At 38.9% G+C, this 19,065-nt stretch overlaps 1 protein-coding gene across 2 annotated transcripts in view; it reads right to left on the minus strand.

The window, feature by feature from the left end:
* Positions 1-19,065, minus strand: part of SLC6A2 (solute carrier family 6 member 2) — a 416,570-nt gene that overhangs the window by 382,759 nt on the left and 14,746 nt on the right. For both annotated transcript variants that reach the window (XR_015259980.1, XM_086757868.1), the window contains exons 2-3: positions 11,177-11,308; positions 6,618-6,855 (exon numbers count right to left, since the gene is read on the minus strand). Coding sequence is in view for 1 of the 2 variants with exons in the window: in XM_086757868.1 (XP_086613994.1) it covers positions 6,618-6,855; positions 11,177-11,308 (370 nt within the window). In the remaining variant the exon portion in view is untranslated. The remainder of the gene's footprint in view (positions 1-6,617; positions 6,856-11,176; positions 11,309-19,065) is intronic.

The raw sequence follows: 19,065 nt of genomic DNA on the forward strand, positions 1-19,065 counted from the left end.
CTGATTTCAGAAGAGCTGCATGGAAAGACATAAGTTGTCAGAAGAAAGTCAACCATAGGAATAGGCCCATGCACTACTAAGTGAGGGCCGCTGACAGCTTTAAACAAATGAATGCTCACTTTATGGTGTGACATTTGTTGTAAAGCTGGGTCCTTTACAGCAGAGAGGTTAAGTTGTAACCTTCTCATGGGTTGATGCTTAGGTGTGATAGTTTTGAATGAGCAAACACTTTCCCTATTGGAAGCAACACATAAAACACTAGCGGTCATACTATGTCAGTATGGTGTCGTAGAGAACATTTGATGAGAAACAGGTGAATACAAATAAATGGGTGTTTAGTAGTATGTGACACCTGTATTGGCTTTGCCTTGTGCAATATGTGCAGGTGGAGATTTTCCACAGAGAAAGGATCTGCTTCTGCTTGCCAGGATTTCAAATCAAGGTAATACAGGGGAGGTGCTGCTGCACTGACCCCAGCTGCTGTAATTGTTGCTCAGAGCCTGGTACCATGACCAAACTACATGGGATTCTGTATGTAAAGATAAGCAGTTAGAATTCCTTCTACAAGTTTGCAGAAAGCAAGCATGCAGCATAACGTGCAGGTCCTGACATTTGCAATATCTTATACACCCTCTCTGCAAGTTTAAGTTGGCAAAGTGGTCATTCTTCCAGTCTTCTAGACTTGCTACACAAGTCTGTGTTGTGGTTTAGGAATCATTTCCAGAAAGCTGTCCAAAGCCTAAGAACATGTGTACACACTTGCATGTATTGACTTTCACTGTACTCACATTTAACTTCTTTTCTCTTTGTGTTAGTAAATGGTCAACAAATGTGAAGATGTGAACATACGTGAAAAGGAAATGTCAAAGCTGTGCATGTAAATGTTTGTGGAGTAGCTGCTTTTATGCTATGCATATAAATACTTGTACCAGAAATTTCTGCACACTAAGTCAAAAGGAGAAAGATTGAGTTACTTGGTTGAGGCCAAAAAAGTCAAAAAGAAAATATACAATGTGTAGGGATGCAAATATGTTAGTTTCAGACTAAAGATGTGTAAACAATGCACCTGAACATTTCCTAAATAGGCCTGTGTAGTTAGTATAGAATTGATTTCTAAAGCAGCTTGCGTGTTGCTATTTCAGCAAGGTGGTCATAAATTTCACACATAAAGGATTTAATAATGGACCTGATTCTAAGCCCACTGGAATCAGAGGAGTTCTTCAGTTACATGCAAGGGACTATCTAGGGGTGTAGGTACAGAACCTGGCTAGAGTTGTTGTTAGTCTTTGATTGCGTGATCTCTATGAAGATAAATCGATGACTGCTTCTCAACTTCAAACCTGTCAGAAACATCTGACAGCTTTCCTCTCAATTAAGATGCAAAAGATGAGTAAGTCTAGATGTCTGCAAAGGTTCTTAATTTCTCATTGCTTACAGACTCTCAAATTGGTTTATAAGGTGTGGATGTTGTGTGAAGAAATTTCTTAAAGAAGCTTCAGATGTATTCAGTGGAGGTTTGTTCTCCAGGAAAGTGGTATATCAGTGAGAACTGCTGATCCTGTTTAGCATGAGCTTAGAGTCTTTTCTTACCAGATGTGATTAACAGAATATAGGGCTATCCACTCTCATCGGTTCTTGTTGTGTGGTTTTTATAAGCATTTATAAGCAGAATTGCTTATGCTTACTTTTGAAATGCTTTTTTCTCTCTTTTGGGAGAGGTTGCTTCACAATTGTTTTATGGGGATAGGTTCCTGCGTCTATCTTTGGAGCACATAGTGTTGATCAGTCCATTTGATGTGTTACTGAACTATGTGGAACCCGTGGTCTGTGGTGGTATTTCCTATGAAGACTTGTACCACAAAGCATAAATCTATTGATCTATACGAGTAACCTTTGCTATATAAGGTGAGGATTTTTTCAGGATATTCTTGGTTCACACACTCATAAATTTGTGTTCATAAATATGATAGACATACTCTACCATGACTGAATGTTATCTTTATTCCTTGTTCTTAGGTAGCTTTTTGCAATTACTCACATCTGGGCAGACTTGTGAATTCTGTGAATTTCCTTTACTGAATCTAGCACAAAAAATTCCCTGTAAAAATAGGTTTTATTTCTTATGCAGAAAGAATGAATTGCAGCCCTGAGAAAAAGTACTATGAGAGGAAAATAGTCATAGCTCAGTACATTTGTTAACAATTTGGCTTCTTTTAAAAATTGCCAGAAGTTGTTCCTACAACAGATCGTGATTTTTTACAGGCACAGTACCTTGTGAGAAGAATGGTGCTTTTGTTCCTCCAAACTGGTATTTTTTTAATTGTCAGCGTAAATGAAAGCAAGATGGTAACAAACTTCTCCCAGACACAAGAATGGAGAGAGCAAACATAAAATATGGCTGTATTCAGATAAAGTATTTATATAGGAGTGATATGAAGCAGACAGGGGAACTTTTTTTTTTGTGGTCATGCACTTGTTTTCTTAAAAAAAAAAATGTTTATCATGAATTATTTTAACATATGTTGAAAAGATAGAAGGTCCTTTGCATTTTGTGTGTTTAATTCCAAACCACTGAAGAGGGAAGTAATGCGCATCTCCAAAGAAACATGGAATTGATGTTTTATTCCTATCTGGATTTCTGTTATGACTAATACTTGCAGAAGGGTACCAGTCATTATCAGATTTTGGAGTGCTTCCTTTGCCAAGTTTGCAGTGTGAAAATACTTTAGAATTGACTTTAACAATATCTAATGAAGAGAAGATATTTTAGAGGCATTGTAATGGAATGGGAATTCCATCCTGTATTCCTGTTGTAAGCAACTGTCTCATTGAAGTCAGTGGCAGCTTGGCCTGAACTAAGCCTGAATGACTGAAACCAGGTTTAGTAAAATGAGACACTCTAGAAAGCCTAAGTGTAGAACCACTTCAATCTGAATTGTTGCCCAACTCTTAAGGCTTGAAAACAAAAGCCAAATATGCTTGTCAAAGTCTGTCTGTCACTGCCTTGGCTTGGAAATTGCAATTTGAGGTGATTTCTTCCAAGTCTGAAGCTCAGAGGTTTTCCCCTGCTTTCCCTCCCTGCTGAACACTGGACAGCTGAAAGATTTGTCCTAGATTCTTAGCAAGTTTTCCCTTGTCTCACTCAATGTAAGTGGTGAGAATCAGCATATTTCTGTTGAACTTAGAGGTTCCTTTCTTGAAGTATTAGATGAACTGCCACATCACAGTACTTCCACCTCTTTGTACAGTTTATTCCTGTGCTGATGGAGATAGAGACAGTCAGCTCTGGTAGCTGCATGGTTTTAGGAAATAATCTACTCCAAGTTCATGCTCAAGCCAGCTTTGTGTGAAGGAATCACGTCCCAGAGAGAAGTGGTGTGTGTTTCTCTTAAGGGTAACCACAGCAGCTTTCTGCTTGTGGCCTGTTCTGGAAGTATCTCTTTTCAGTCATTCTCCAACTGCAAAATAGATGTTTGGTGTTTCTGGTCTCTCTGCCTTCAGTTCAGTCTGCCCACCAGAAGGCAAAACTTTGCATGTATTCTTAATCTAAATATACAACCTAGAGAACCAATTTCAAGCTGTACCACTTCCCATGTAGTCTTGAGGCTGAATACTCAAGTGCCTGGGCATTTAGCATCCTTAAGTTTTCCATCAGCTGCAGTGCATCCCAGGGACGCAGAGCAGCAAGTTCTTGTTATGCTGGTTACTGTGGTTGAAAACATGGCCCCAAATACTCCAAATTGGATGGTCTCCTGTATGCCTTGAAGAATAATGGAACTTATTTTAACCTCCTTTGACAAAATCACTCACTTTCTATGATATTTTTACAGTGGGCTCCAGTGCTATTGCTGTTTTCAGTCCCTGTTTTAATAATGCTAATTATCATACTTTGTTGTGTTAGTGCAGAGGCTGGGCTTCCATAGGTATCCCACTGGGGTTTGAGTAGTGTAGTTTGATTTTTCCTCTGGTAGAAAGTAGCTGTTCTATTTCCTTGTTTCTCTGTATAACTGATCAAAACTCAAAATCTGATATCTGCCATATTAAATACATTGCCCGAAAAGAAATTGTTTCTGTTATTGCTAATAGCTTGCAACACTGGATACAAATCTTAAGAAAGTAAACATGATCATAGAATTTGGAAAGCAGTGCCTTAATGATACCGTTACTTAAAAACTCTTACTCATTCACAGAGTGACTGAGGAGGGATCAGTTAGCTATCCAGTTGATAATTTAGGATTTCTGGCTGTAAGGAATAGATGGACCTGACTATTCTGTCAGGAACTGTAGTTCTCCTCTGGCAAAGGTTAGTTGATTAAGAAGTGACTAATGGCTATATACCAGGAAGAAGCAAGTGTAATTCCTACACAAACACTTGGGTTAAGTTCAGCAGTGTTCAAGCAGCAGTTCAAGGACCCTCAATATTCTTATAGGAATATTCAGCCTTTACTTAAAGGGGTTTTTAGAGAGCATGGAGCCAGCCAAGACCCTTACTTGAACTATTCCTTAACAATATGCTGTGTCCAAAAATGGTATGTCATTCTGTAAACTCACTCTACTGATGCAGATTTAGCCTTGCATCATCACTTCTATTTCCTGACCCTGTTGCACATAATATGAAACTTTACAATCAGAAGATTCAACTCTCCCTCGTAAAAAGACCATGGGAAGATTATTTGACGTAAGACAAGAAACACTATTTTCTGAATTGAGCTGTCTTTATTAGGTCGGACGTGAATACACCAAACTTTGCACAAGTTTAGGTCCGCACCTGAGCTTTTACAGCTGGACTTGATGAGCTAATCCAAATACTGGATAAGTGAACATAATGCCCTTTGTGATTCCCTGTTTTTACAGCTGGGGAAGCAGATGTTATAGATTGTGTTACTTGAGTGGTCATTGTTCTCATTTTTGCAATATATTCTAGTTAATAATAAGTACAGGGCCTAGGGACTTAACTGCTGCCTAGGGACTTAACTACTGCCCCAAAATTCAGGGATCAAAGCATAATGAAATGTCAAATTCTCTTTTTATTCTTAACTTCTGAAAACTGCACCTTGAATCTGTTTCGTGGGGAGGAAAGAACCTTAATATTTCAAGTTTCAGTGTGCAGACAGAATCACAAATTGAGCCATTTCAGATCAGTGTAACTAAACCAAAATATTGTGAATAGATTCTGCCACTATCTCACCCACCACAAATTCAAAATTGTACCCCAAGCATGATGTGATAACAGAAAATGCGTAGAACTGCTTTCAATCATGGAGGAAAGCAACAATATAGGATTGTATTCTGCTTTACAAAGGCTTAAGCACAAGAAATTTATAGAGAAAACCTTTATTAAAACCCATTCACATGAAAGTTCTGTAATAATGCAGTTTGTTTGAAGATGCTGAATGTATAATTTCTTACAGTTCACTTCAAAGTTAGGTTTTTTAACCGACTGCATGAGTATATAGCCTTCTGCTATAAATGTTCTCTCTTTACATTTGAGTTATTAACACATCATATATTGTCTCTGTAAGGGCATTAGATTTCCTGTCATTATTTGCCATTGTAGTGAGTCCCTTTGAACTCAACCCCCCTTATTGTTTTCAATATTAGTTTACCCAAACCCCTGCAAACAGTTTGTGTATCACTACTGATCTCTCACTGTACTGTCTTCAGAGGAGAAATAGCAGCCACAGATGTTTCAGAGCTGTAAACACAGCCCTCAAGATCCCTGCTGTAGCCAGGCATGGTGTAACACACACTAGGTTATTTATAGTGACAGCGGTGTCCCTTTGTTTCTACAGAGTAGGACTTCCTGCTCAGCAACCGTGTGCCCTGATATCTTTCTATTCCCAACACAGAAATATTAACTAGCTATTCAGATTAACTCAGCAGCTGATTCAATTAACCTGATACATACCCTCCTTTCTTTATCCTGGTCAAATCCCATTTTCACCTAAAGGTCCATAATGCCATTATTTAATCACAGATTGATGTATTTGTTTTACAGTTCTGTTGCTAATTTATATACCTGTTTGGTTTTTATTCCAAGTGTTTGGTTTGAGTGTGCCTTTGCCTGTCTTGGCCTATATTACAGGATGCTCTTTTGCTTAGGAATTAGAAAAAGCCCAGCTTTCGACAACTGTGGCACTCTCCTCCTTGCTTAGTGCTTCATTTCACTTCATTGAACTATTGAAGCAGCTGAGCAAACAGAGGTCTGCTGTAAGTTATTTTACAAGTGGAGAAACAGGCCAAGTCTCTTGAACAAATGATTATTTTAAAGCCTTAAAGTCAGCTCAGTTTGGCATGCAGTGGTCTTTGTGAGAATATTGCTGTTTTTCCTTGCCCTGGCAAAGTTGGTGCAAACAAAAATGGAAAATCGGGGAAGATTTATGTCTTGTCCAATTCTATATTGCTCAGTGGCAAATATTGCATTTGCACTGGAAAAAATGAAGCTTGCAGAGGCAAGAGTCTCACTTATACAGGAATAACGATCAACATTGCAACTGCATTTTAACCTTAGTCTTACGCTTATTTTAGAGGCTGGATGCTAAGCTGTTTTACCTTCTGGAGGAAACACTGTTAGACGTAGAATTTTGAATATATAGTAAAGTCAAGTCAACACTTACTCATAAAATTCAGCTGCAGGAGTGAGCTTGTACTTTGAGTATTTGGTGCCATTGCCAAGTACTGATGCATTGAAGAGTTTGGGATCTGTACAGTTTGGGCTGTTCCAACTGTTGTCGCAGTTTGTCCAGGGGAGCTCAAATGTGAATGATGAAAATAGATAATACAGAGACCAAGCTATGATAACGTTGTAGTAGAAACCCACGTAAAGAGCTATGAGTATCACTGCATAGCCTACACCTAAAGATAAAGGAAAACTAGATTATACATGGCATTTTGCATGCAACAGTATATGCAAACACTGTAGTTAAACTCAGACATACATGGTTGCTGATTCATTTTAGATCTTCAGACCAACAAAAGGAATTTTTGACATTTATATAAACACGTGTGGACAAAAAAATTACATTAATGATTTTGGAAAATGACTAGCTTCTAGCAAATCCAGTGCAATGTCAAAATTTGAACTTATACAACTCCATTGCTGATTTGCTTCCAATGCAGAAGACTGCAAGCCCATGTTAGGAGTGAAACACACTTCATCTTCGTAATGTCAGAGTCCTTGGCAACTTTTATTGGAAAAGTAAAGCTTGAGACTTAAGTGAAATTTCCCTATGCCGTATGTTCCCACTCTGAGCTAGTTTGGAACAGACACCAATCCCTCTCCTGTTTCCCATTGTAACTCTCCAGATTGGCTTCCATCAGCATGTAGCTAAGTCCAAAACATGCATGAAACAGTCTGTGCTGTTCCACTGAGGGGGTCCAAGTGGTTCTTGGGCATGCCGGTAGATCTTGGTGAATATCAAGCTTGGGGCTAAACTGTGTGCAACTTCAAACCATTTTATTATTTCCCAGGATTACAGAATCACCACTGTAAGAATTCTCTTTTGACTTTGAACATGTTTTGTATTTTTGCCTACTGTGAAGTGTGCTTGGAGGGTGCCTTTAGCAAGAGAGCCGCAGGGAGTGCACGTTCTCCTCATGAAAATGAGCATTTTCTTGTGGTTTGGGAGAAGCTTTTGTTCTGCTCTCATTTAGTACTTAAGTTTGTTGCCAGAATTGTTCAGGAAGCTTGCTTTACCTTGGCTTATATAATTCTTCCTTTACTCTGTGTAGCATTGTTCTCCGAATCCTACCCTAAAGCTGTATGTGTTATGTTGAGCCCCCAACCTAAGAAGGACATGGACCAGTTGGAGAAGGTCCAGAGGAGGGCCACGAAGATAAGAGGGCGGGAGCACCTTTCCTATGAGGACAGGCTGAGACAGTTGGGGCTGTTCAGCCTGGAGAAGGCTCCGGGGAGACCTGATAGCCATCTTCCAGTACCTCAAGGGGGCCTATAAGAAAGATGGGGAGAGGCTGTTCAGTAGGGCCTGTTGCGATAGGACAAGGGGTAATGGTTTTAAAATAGAGGGGGGTAGATTTAGATTGGAAATTAGGAAAAAATTATTTACAATGCTAGTTGTAGAACACTGGAACAGGTTGCCCAGAGAGGCAGTGGATGCCCCATCCCTGGAAACGTTCAAGGCCAGGCTGGATGAGGCTCTGAGCAACCTGATCTGGTTGGGGATGTCCCTGCTCCTTGCAGGGGGGTTGGACTAGATGACCTTTGAAGGTCCCTTCCAACCTGGTTTAGTAGCTGTGGCAGCAATGGTAGTGGGAAGACTATTGGACTAGATGATCTTATAGGTCCCATCCAACCATGTGATTCTATGATTCTATGAACCCTAACCATTCTGTGATTCTATGATTCTATGAAATAGAACAGGTAGAGACTACAGCTGGTTTATGACCATGATCACTGTACTGTCACAGTATAGAAGTGTAAACCCTTACTTCAAATTTTCTTTGGTTTAGTGTTTTTGGAGATACTGTATTGGAGAAGTAGCAGTTGGAGATTATTAGGCTATCACATTTCTTGATAAAGCAAGGAAGTAGCACACATTTTGAGTATTATCCTTGGTTTAAAATTTGCATAAGGAACAGATGCTGACCCTGAAGGAGCTGACAGTTCAAAGACTGCTGCATATACTGAAGTTACGCTTTGCTCTTCAGGAGGCTTTTAATACATGGACCAGTGTGCTCATCGCTATCGCTGGGGAAAAGATTGTGAAAGTAAAGATGAAACTGGATCTTCAAATCCTTGGTTTTTAAATGAATCTAGTACATTAACACTCAAATTCTAGTATACCTTATGATCAATAGAATGGAGGAGGGAAATCACCCAAAAGGATAATTCTTAAAAATTAATTTGAATGTTAAAATGCTAACTATGAATAATATATGTTGTACTGAAATGAGATCATATCTATTTTTTAAAAAAGTCTTCCTGAAATTTCTCCAGTTCAAGAGGACATGGATAGACATTTAATATCAAGATTCAAAAACACTGGATCAAATATCTCTTAAATGTCAGTCCTCTGAAATCATAAGAATGTTTAGAAATGAATTTGCTCTCTTGTTTCTAGTTCTAACTTTTCTTAAAAGTAATGCTGCACCACCCACACTCTAAAATAGACCTTGGAAAATGCAGCGATGAAAACAGACTGTGTTGCAAAAGTTACAGGGTATATTTTTAATTGCATGTGTTATGAGAGCATCTCATTAGAAGTAGAGTCCTTAGAGTTCATAGCAATAATATTCGTAGCTAAAATTAGTACTACAGTGCTACTCATTTAGAGAAGCTGTTCTAAATTTGTGTAGACTGTGTACTTTTCATTTGAGTGCGGGATTTGAGTTATCCCAGAAACAACTCAAAAGCGTGAGTCTGGCAGTAAAATGTGTTTATATGTTATCAGAAGATTTGGTCAAAACTTTAAAAGTACTGAGTTTATACTAGTTCTGAGATGTAAATGTAACTGTTACTTTTTGAGACTCAAATAACGTATACTATTCTATATCCTAGGAATGAGAACACTTAAAAATCAACAGTAGTTGATTTTCAGTCCACCTTGAAAATGTCAGCTTAAAAACACAGCTGGAATGTCAACAAGACTATATATGAAGTAAGCCCTATTTTCCTTTCTCATCATCTTTTCAATCCTGAAGTTAACAGATAGAGTACTTCTGAGCACAGTGGTATTTGGCTCAAACACATGGAGATACTTAAAGTCTAATTTTTGCTGTTAGGTTTTCAAAATCCTCATTGCCATCCAAAGGTGTTAACTGATAGTGGCAGAAATTTTGATTGAGCAAGGGTAATCAGGTTCCTGGGTGCTGGGATGAATTTTGGCTCCTGTGAAGGAATTATAGAAGGGCTAGGTAAGTCTATATGAATTCATTTGAAAATTTTTGGGCACATATTTTATTAGCTTGCTTATTTATTTTTTATTATAACTCTAATTTTGCTGTGAGTTTTGGATTTCACTGTTAAGAGAAAACCTGCAGTTCTATTCTGTGGCACTAGCCTTCTTGAAGAGGAAAGCTGTATTTTGAGAAAGAAGGCTAACATTTACTTAGTGTAACCTATTCAAGCACCGGATCCGCCAAGTTTGGATTGCTATTGTTAAGCTTTTCAGCTTTTGTCAGTCACGGGATGAACATGATCTGAATTTTAAGCTTCTAAGATCAGCCAAGCTTGAGTGGTTTCATTTCAGATAGCTCTGTGTTGAAAAGGCTTTTATGTAAGATTTTAGATATAATCTGGTGTAGATGTCGGGGAACTCACATTTTTTTACTGGTAAGCAATGCTTCAGAAAATTCTTGAGGCTCCTTAAAAAAATACTTGTTTCATGTACAGAAAGCATATGGCTTCTTTCTCCCAGGGAGATCCCTTTATCCGTGATCAATGACACACACCCTGATCAGTATCCAAACACCTAACCTTGGTTATTTCTTCCTTGGAGAATGATTGCAACTCAGTGCACAAGACAACACTCCACAGTGACACTGGAGAGTTAACATTAGTGGAAAACACTCAATAGTAATAATAATGTTCAGGTTTTAGTAAGTGCTTTTGATTGCTGGATTTGAAAACCCCTTTACAAAGTCTGTCAGAATCATTGCTCCCATTTCATAGGCAGGAGGACTGAGATATAGAGTCATGGATAACTCATGTGATGTTGCAAGTCTAGAGGCTGAACTACAGTCTTCACAACTCCATTTTAGTGTTCTAACCGCTGTGGTATGCCGACTTTTGCAGAGAAAGCGCCACACAATTAACTGGATGGAGTCAGTGGGTATGTTAGTCACTGGCGGAAACAGGGCTGAACTGACCTGGATGAGACTTAGTATTTCTAAATGTTTGCATTGCCAGCCTCTCCCTCCACCTAGAGATACCCAGTTCCTCCTACTTCCCAGTATGCACAGGAAAGGGAGGACAGGGCTGAACTGCTCTTCCTCGTTGCTCTCTGTTGCACTGCTCAGCAATAACCCTGACAATTATTTCTGTGGCTTTTCGCATTTTGTGTTCCACCTGTGATAACAAAAAGGCTTCTGACTTCAAGGGTTGGGGAAAGGTCAGCAAATATCATGCTGTCTGTGGAAAGATGAGAGACCTTTACTTTGTGATCACAAGTGTGTGGCATCCTCAAGGTGCTATTTAAGTGAGCAGAGGGACACTTACCTTTGAAAACTGGACAGATTTTCCACACAGTGGCAGCCCCTTCTCGGTTATACTGTCCCAGTGCTAATTCCATATAGAACAGGGGCATTCCAGCAATGATTAGGAAGAGGATATACGGAATAAGAAAAGCACCTGGAAAGAGAATAGACATTGAAGTCTATGAGTTTCTTACATTTTGCTTTCTCTGCTGCTTACTTTTACTGGCTAAAGACAAAGCCACTGCCTTTGGGAAGCAGAAAGGAAATATCAAGAAGGAAGAAATAATGTTCTATTGTCCCTTTCCTGTATTTTTTTCAAGGTCTTAGAGACAGAACCTCTGAAGAAAGCTGTAGAGCACAGCTCCTATTTCCCCTGATGTTTCCTCTCTGCTTTCTGACTTCAAGGGTGGGGGTGGGGGGGAGGGAGTGCCCCTGAAAATTAATCCCTAACTGAAGGGACAAACACACTTGAAGAGCTAAATGGGAAAGGGAATATGAAAAATTTTGTTAAGTTTTTTTTTAGTATAGTACATTCAAAAGGGAGCATGGAGGCCAGCAACAGAAGAAAAAAAAAAAAAGTGCAAGTTCCTGTAAGTGTGGTGTAAATCATACTGTGTAAGGTGTCTGCAGGAATCTTTGGCTTGAAAATGAATCACTACTGGTCAGTCATGGAATTTGGGCTTCCATGGCATGTTTTGGTTTTTTGCTATAGTAATTCCCTTACTCTTATGAAATGTGTTAGACAACGCAGTCCTCCAACTTAGTGATATTAATCGCCATTTATGTGGAGTATGTACTAGGATTGGTCCGGTTTCACTGCTGGGCTCAAGTACAGTGTCTTTCTATTGCAGCAGGATAGTGCTGGGGCTGCTTGCACCTTCCTGGAATACATAACTTTACTTGACTGAGGATTCTCAAATTCTCCTGTGAGTTCATACCACAGAAACTGTCACCTGTGGAAAAATCCTGATGTATCAGTGCTACCATCATAAAAAGTATTGCCAATTTAAATACAAAAGGATTCCCTAATGTAGAAACTATCTGAAAATTACTTAGCTATTTTATTTGATCCAGGTCACACAAAGACAACTTCCTCCCATGCATGGCTACATATGTTACTATAATACAATTACAGCTGGTGTCATGTTTAATAACTGGATGATCTCAGTCCTCTGCTTTGTGGTACCTGTAAAGTGTAGTTTTTATTTTATTGCATAGCATACTTGGTCCAGAACAGTTCAAATCATGTAAAATTTGTATAAAAAAAATTATTAGATTGCTTTGTTAAATAACTACATATTCTGAATGACTGACTGCTCTCCTTAGGAGTTACCCATGAAAAGGAAACTAAATTGTGAAAATAATGGTTAAATTGTTCAGCAAAAGAAAAAACAGCAGGAGCTGTCTATTTCTCCCAATACCAAGTAGTAGGAACTTCTGCAAACTTCTAAAATCTGCTGTATTGGTTTAGTAATTTGGAAACTTGCCTTGCAAAAGGAAATAAGTTTGCACTGCTTCTAGATATATAAACTTACAGAAGGTATGCGTAGTCTATATAAAAGCATGACTATAGCTATCTAAAACACGCCAGTAAACAGAGTGAACTATGTACTTAGAAAGGACTTCTGAAAGTACTGTTGTGCTTTTAAAAGTCTGAATAGTCCTTTAACTTTCATGTTTGCTTTACACAGATATTACTAGTGTGAGCTGCCTAGCATGACTGTTCAGAGAGGGAATTTTGAGTATATACTGGAGAATAAGAATGGAAAACCAAACTCTGTTCTTAGTCATACCACAAATCTACTTCTAAAAGTAACATGTAATGGTAAGGACAACGTATTGAGCATTCAGTTGTAAGTTTAGGCATTTGAAAGTTGAAATCTTGCAATGAAACAGAGAGTCAAGGTATATCAACAGAAATAAAGAATAGCTTAAAGCATCCTAAAACCTGAAATAGATTGGTTGTATAATTTTCGGGGCAAGAATCTTCTTATTCGTGCTATTTATATGGAGTGTCATGTGAAGGCAACCTGCATTCACGTAAGCTACTACAGTACCAGTGTAGCTTATGTGAGTGTTTTAATAATATTTAAGTGTCATTCATACGCTGCTTTGTATGACTGTCATGTTGAACTGTCATATATTTGAATGTTGTAGAGAAAAAAAAATTGTATTCAACAAATATCTGATACCTTTCAGTTCTGAGATCTGTTCAATGTTGAAACATACTCAGCTAGATCAATCTGGGATACTACATATTGCTTTCACTATATCTAGTATCTAGAAAAAATATTTTAGGTGCTCTTACTGTCAGATTTCTTTTAAGTGACAGCATTTGAAGTGCCATACTTGTCTTGCTTTGATAGTATTAACAGTGTGTGGAGCTGACTCACAAACCTAGCTTGTATTTGGGAGGTGTGGAGTTGCACAGAGTGCTGGTTGATTAACTTTAATGTCAAGAGATTGTGGAAGACATGATTCCACAAATTGAATAGGGAAATAAGTTTTTGAGAAAGTTAATCCTGAAGATGTGTAGTGGACATACATATTAAATGTTAGTTTAAAATACGCATTTTTCTGAGTATGACTAATACCATCATGAACTGTGAAGTGTACTGTACTTAGGCATACTTGCTTAAGTGTCATTTATCAGGCTACGAGTCATTCCAGGCTTTAGTTAAAGGAGGTTTCTTTCTTTTTTTTTTTTTTTTTTTTTTTCTTCCCCTGCCCTGCCCCCGCAAGGGATTAATAAGGTGTGGTGTAATTTTCAGCAAAGAGCAGTTATACAGTATGTCAGGGTTTTATAGCTGGGTTACTCTTCAGGTAACTAAATGATTGAAGTATTTTGAAATTGAGATATATATCAAAGTAAGGGTGCTTAGTCACATTAAGTTGACTTAATGTTTTGGAGACTTCTGGAAACTTCTTGTTTAGCAGCTTCTGGTTAGGCAAAAAAATGCCAAAAAGGCATATATTTTGTAAATATCTTGATATTTGCTCTTCTCTTCCTAGCCAGTATCCAGAATGAAACTTTATGGTGCTCACTGAACCCCTTTCTGAGAGAATGAGCACTTCAGCAGAAAATAAATGATGGTCAAAGTATCATTCAAATTGCTGCAAGCTGGAATGGTGTGCAAATGCTTATAAACAGCATATATGGGATCTATGATCAGCTTCACTGTGTGATTACACAAAAGTTCCATCATAGGCCTGGTTTGTGTACAGTGTGTTAAGATCAAGAGGTGGTGTTTAGAAGGAGACTTCATACCATCCTGCCTGTGTGTGATTCTAACATCCTGTGGGCCAGGGAGGAGGCAAACCAGCTTCCTGGTCCACTGGTGTGAATTTGAGCATCATACCAAGCTTCTCTGAAGGAGCAGCCTCGCTGCTAATGCCTACCTTGTCTATGAAGTAAAAATGTGTTAGGAAGAGTGACAGGATGCCAACTGTGTCACTGGCTGTGCTTTAATTGCATGAATCCAAGGGGCCAGTCAGATTTGTATAGCCCAGACAGCTGAACTCTTAGGGAGCACGCAGTTTAGCCAACACTTCCGACTAGTTTGCCAAGATCTACCTACCTCAGAGAGACGAGGCAATGCAATCTGTGGGATTGCTGCATTGCCAGTAACATACTGATAGCACTCGAGGGGATTCCACTCTCCCACTCTGCGATGGGATGGGGCTGAGCACACAGTGTCGCACGAGGCAATCCCTAATGGTTCCTAACTTCCCTTTAGAGCTAAAAATCTGGAGTAATTAACATATGTTAACCAGCCCTGGCATAAGAGCTGTACTTGACTTGCTACTGAGTCACATGCAGCTCAAAAGCCACAGGTTGGGCTTGGACTGTTGCAAATTGCTACATCTCTCTGTGAACAGATTTTGAGATCTATATATCTCCTTTAAGGCACCAGTGTATACATGGAGTTAAGAGAGGCATGTGTCTTATGCAGAACTAGATTGCGTCAAACCCTCAGCTTCTACAAGGACCATATGTGTGAAACTTGCACAAAGGTGTTTGTTTGTTTTTAAACTATTACATTTAGTGCAGGACAAAATAGAAGACTGGCTTTGCATTCCTGTGTTCAGTGCCAACACAACTTGTTAATTTTTGTATAACAGAATCCATGCAAAACGTGTCTCCTCCCTCTCTTCTTCAGCATTCCCAGCATCCTGGGGGGGTGGGAACCAGAGGAAAACGCCTCCTCCCAGTCCTACAAGGAGGTCTTCTCTCACTTTTAAATACCGGAAAGAAAGAAACACAGATTTACTAATGACTGAAAAAAGGTCATTTAAATGGCTGCTATTATCTTAAAAGGATTTGTTGATGCACATATGAGAAGCAGGCCAGGGCAGGGGTAGTTGAAACAACTTTGAACTGTTTGTGCTGGTTAGCCTTCTGTGTTTGTTACCATGGTTATTCTAGTCAAAATGTTAACTGGCAGGCATGTCTGCTAAAACAACAAACTTAGAGCAAATATTGCAGTGTATTTTCAGATAGGACTGTTTCCAGTATTTGTGCAGGAAAAGAGTCTAAAAGCAAAGATCTCCCAACTGGTGAACTGAAATACAAGCTAATCTCTGTATCTGATAAATGCTGTTTGGTTTTTTTATACAGAATAAATAGTACTTCAAACAGTATCAGCAAACAATTAATAGAATGTAGTATGTTTGCTCAGACAGCAAGGAAAATGGGTGAAAACTCTATTCTGTGCAGACTCTTGTGAATAAAAAAAGGAAGCCTGCAATGCAGAGACCTTGAAATCTAGATTGTACAAGATCACCATAGGTAGGAGAACTAGGTAATTGGAAAGGCAGGCATTTCCTAGTACGTGAAGAGCCAGGCTCTTCAGCAGACTGGCTGCCGGCTGGCTTGCACAGTCACTGAGAGCACCTCTGAAGGAGGCAATCTTGAGGCTGCTGCTGACTCCTGGGAAGAAGGGGTGGGAGCGTAGACCTATGTCTTTACTGACCAGAGATTAAAAGCATTAAGTGTTTGTGTGGTACAGCAAAGAGAAGTCAGAGATGTAAAGGAGTGTGATGTAACCTCAGTGTCAAAGCCATGATGATTATTTTAACAGCACCTGTATGATGATGTTGAGCCCAGCCAGCACTAATTATAATAGTCCAAAATAACATTTTTTTTCCTGCAAAACACATTGCACGACATACTATAAAAATTTCAGTGGCACTTTGCACATATAAAATCTTCCAAGTACACAACCTTTTTCATGGAAAGTATTTCTGAATCATAAAACCAGTGGAGCTATAGCATCATGAGTGACATGTTTCTTTTGAAGACCTTATTTAGCTACTCCCTCTAACAAACTGTTGCGAGATTTGAACCTATTTATATTTCTACTCTCCATTTGGGCTCAGAGCCTTCAATTTTTCCAGAATTCCAATTTTAATAGTGTTCCTTTCACTCAAAAGAAAGTGAAAACAAATAGTTGCCAGAAATGGTTCAATGCTGTTCATGGGCTGATGCCAACTGAAGCCTGCATTTTTTGTCTTGAGCTGTTAACCTGCTACTGCCTTGAAATCAGTTGAAGTGACTTGGAGTGCAGTGTATTTCTAAGCTGGTCACTGGCTTGTAACAGAAAGGGTTACCCACACCCTTCCAAGCAAACCCAGTCATCTCTTTCGCTTTTTGTTACAAGAGTAATGAGCTAACGAAACCCATTAGTAGCTATTTTGAACAAATTAATGAGAGTTAAATATACCCAGCCACTCAGAGCAGCACGATTCATTCATAAATAACACCCAAGTCATTGGCTAAGGTCCTATTTACATAAATTAATGAAATAATCACATTTACAGCAATGTGTAGTTTAAAGATAATCGCAGGAACATGCAAGAACAGAACCCTGGCCTATGTTGTTTCATAGGAAATTAAAGAATAAATAAAGAGACATGGTGGGTTTGAGAGAATATAAATCATGTTCATCCAAGATGGACAGTGTGGCAGAGAGAGGTCTGGAGCTTTGTGAGGGGTTCCTGCTGCTGACCTTCACAACACTGTCACTGCTGCTAGCTTGGGAAATGAAGCCATTCCTATCTTCTGACATAAGTGTGACCACAGAAAGTGCAAAAATCTGCTTTACAAGGTTGCAGTGATAGCTTTTGTTTTTACATCACCTGCTTATAGCAGAGTTACTATTGAAGCTGGCCCCTTTGTTATGAAACAAATGAATTGGGATCAAGGTGAGTTTTGACAGTAGTTTGGTAAGTAAATAATCTGGAGTTTGTAACAATGTGAAAGTCTAGCTACTAACATTCCTGCCCAAATCCATCTTGTTGATTTTGTGGCTTTTTTTTTTTTTAACTACCTGTCTGGTTTAAACAAGAAATGAAAGAGTAAGTGAGCTGGAATGTGGAGCCAGCTTGGAGAAAGTTTTGTTATGTGATTTATGAAGTCCCTATTACTAATGTTTAATAGGATAAGGTTTGTAGAAGTGGTAGTATCTTTTCCTGGAACAGCTGACACTGTTGGGAACAAAATGCCAAACTTTCTAGTTCACAAGTTCTTTGGAAGGTGCTGGTCAGGGGATGCGTGTAGTACTGCGCTGCCGGGTCAGCGTGCAGATGCCTAGCTGGAGAACGCTGCTGCTTCACAATAGACATGACTGGAAGCTTAAGATATGTTAAATTAAGAGGAAAAAACACCATTCTATCATTTTATGAAAAGGACTGTTCTATTGGTGTTTTTCCCGAACCTTGCAATTATTAGGGGTGACGCAAGGATATATTCACCTGCAACTGAACATCAGTGAAACCACCCATGTAAAGTGTAGGCTGTACTTAAGATGTACAAAATCAAGTGTCTATCAACGTGTACCCTGATTTATTGGTGGCAGAGGATCCATGGCTAAAAATATTCTTGAATGAAGACATCAGAAGCTATTTGCTGTGAGCTTGTGGATCAAGATAAGGTGGTTTTGCTGGCTTCCAGCACTAGAAAAATCCCTAACATAACCTCTTGGGATGTTTTCCTTGTAGTGTGTGTACTGAATAATTATTTTCTGTGATGTACAGAATATACTAATGTACATGAAGGGAAATACTACTTCATCAGCTTTAGCTGTCTCTTAAGGGTAGAGAAGTCCTTGCTTGGTAGCAGGGAGATTTTGGCAACTACAGTTTTACTTTGGTTCAGATACAGATTGTTAGTCACAGTTTTGTCTCCCTTCTCAGAAAACTTGTATGTTCATTTATGTTTGTTTTGTCTCAATCAGCTCAGTGAAAAAGAATATTTTCAGAATTCATGGATCCATCTGATTTTGATGCCAGAAGGAATTATTAGATACTTTGATCTGCCTTCCTGTTTCACATAAACCAGTGTTTCGGGCAGAAAAACATAGAATCCTGATTTGAAGATACCAGGCAGATACTTTGCTTTTTTTTTTTTGGTGGTTTATTTCAGAGGTTAAGAACTTCGGTGTTATTAAAAAAAAAAAAAATTAAAAAATTTGTTATTTCTAATTTGAAGATATCTGACATTTGATTGTGGCAGTGCTTTCTCTGATAAATTAAAATACCTTGCAATACTTTCTATTTCCCTCCTGTGAAGATGCTTAAGTGCCGTTAAGTGTTTCAGCCTTCTTTTTATAATCCAAAGAGACTGCGTGAACTGAACTAGTGAATTACTATGTAATAGTGATTCCTGCTTTTCTGCCTAAAATTCCCAGGTTATAGGTGGTACTTGGTGTAGCAGGTTTACATATTGGCAGGTTGAAGAGTTATGTGGACACTTTCTGTACCCACATTGTTATGGTACCCACATTCTGAGCTGTGCATTTGCTGCTTCAGGAATGCTCAGTTTATATCCCCAAGATGTTCCGCCACCTGACTAGAAAAGAGCCTGGGATGAATCCTGTGGATTTCAGCCCCTCATTTAGGCAGTGTTAGTCC

The sequence above is a fragment of the Chlamydotis macqueenii genome, chromosome 13 (genome assembly GCF_036417535.1).
Source record: "Chlamydotis macqueenii isolate bChlMac1 chromosome 13, bChlMac1.mat, whole genome shotgun sequence".
Taxonomy (NCBI): Eukaryota; Metazoa; Chordata; class Aves; order Otidiformes; family Otididae; genus Chlamydotis; species Chlamydotis macqueenii.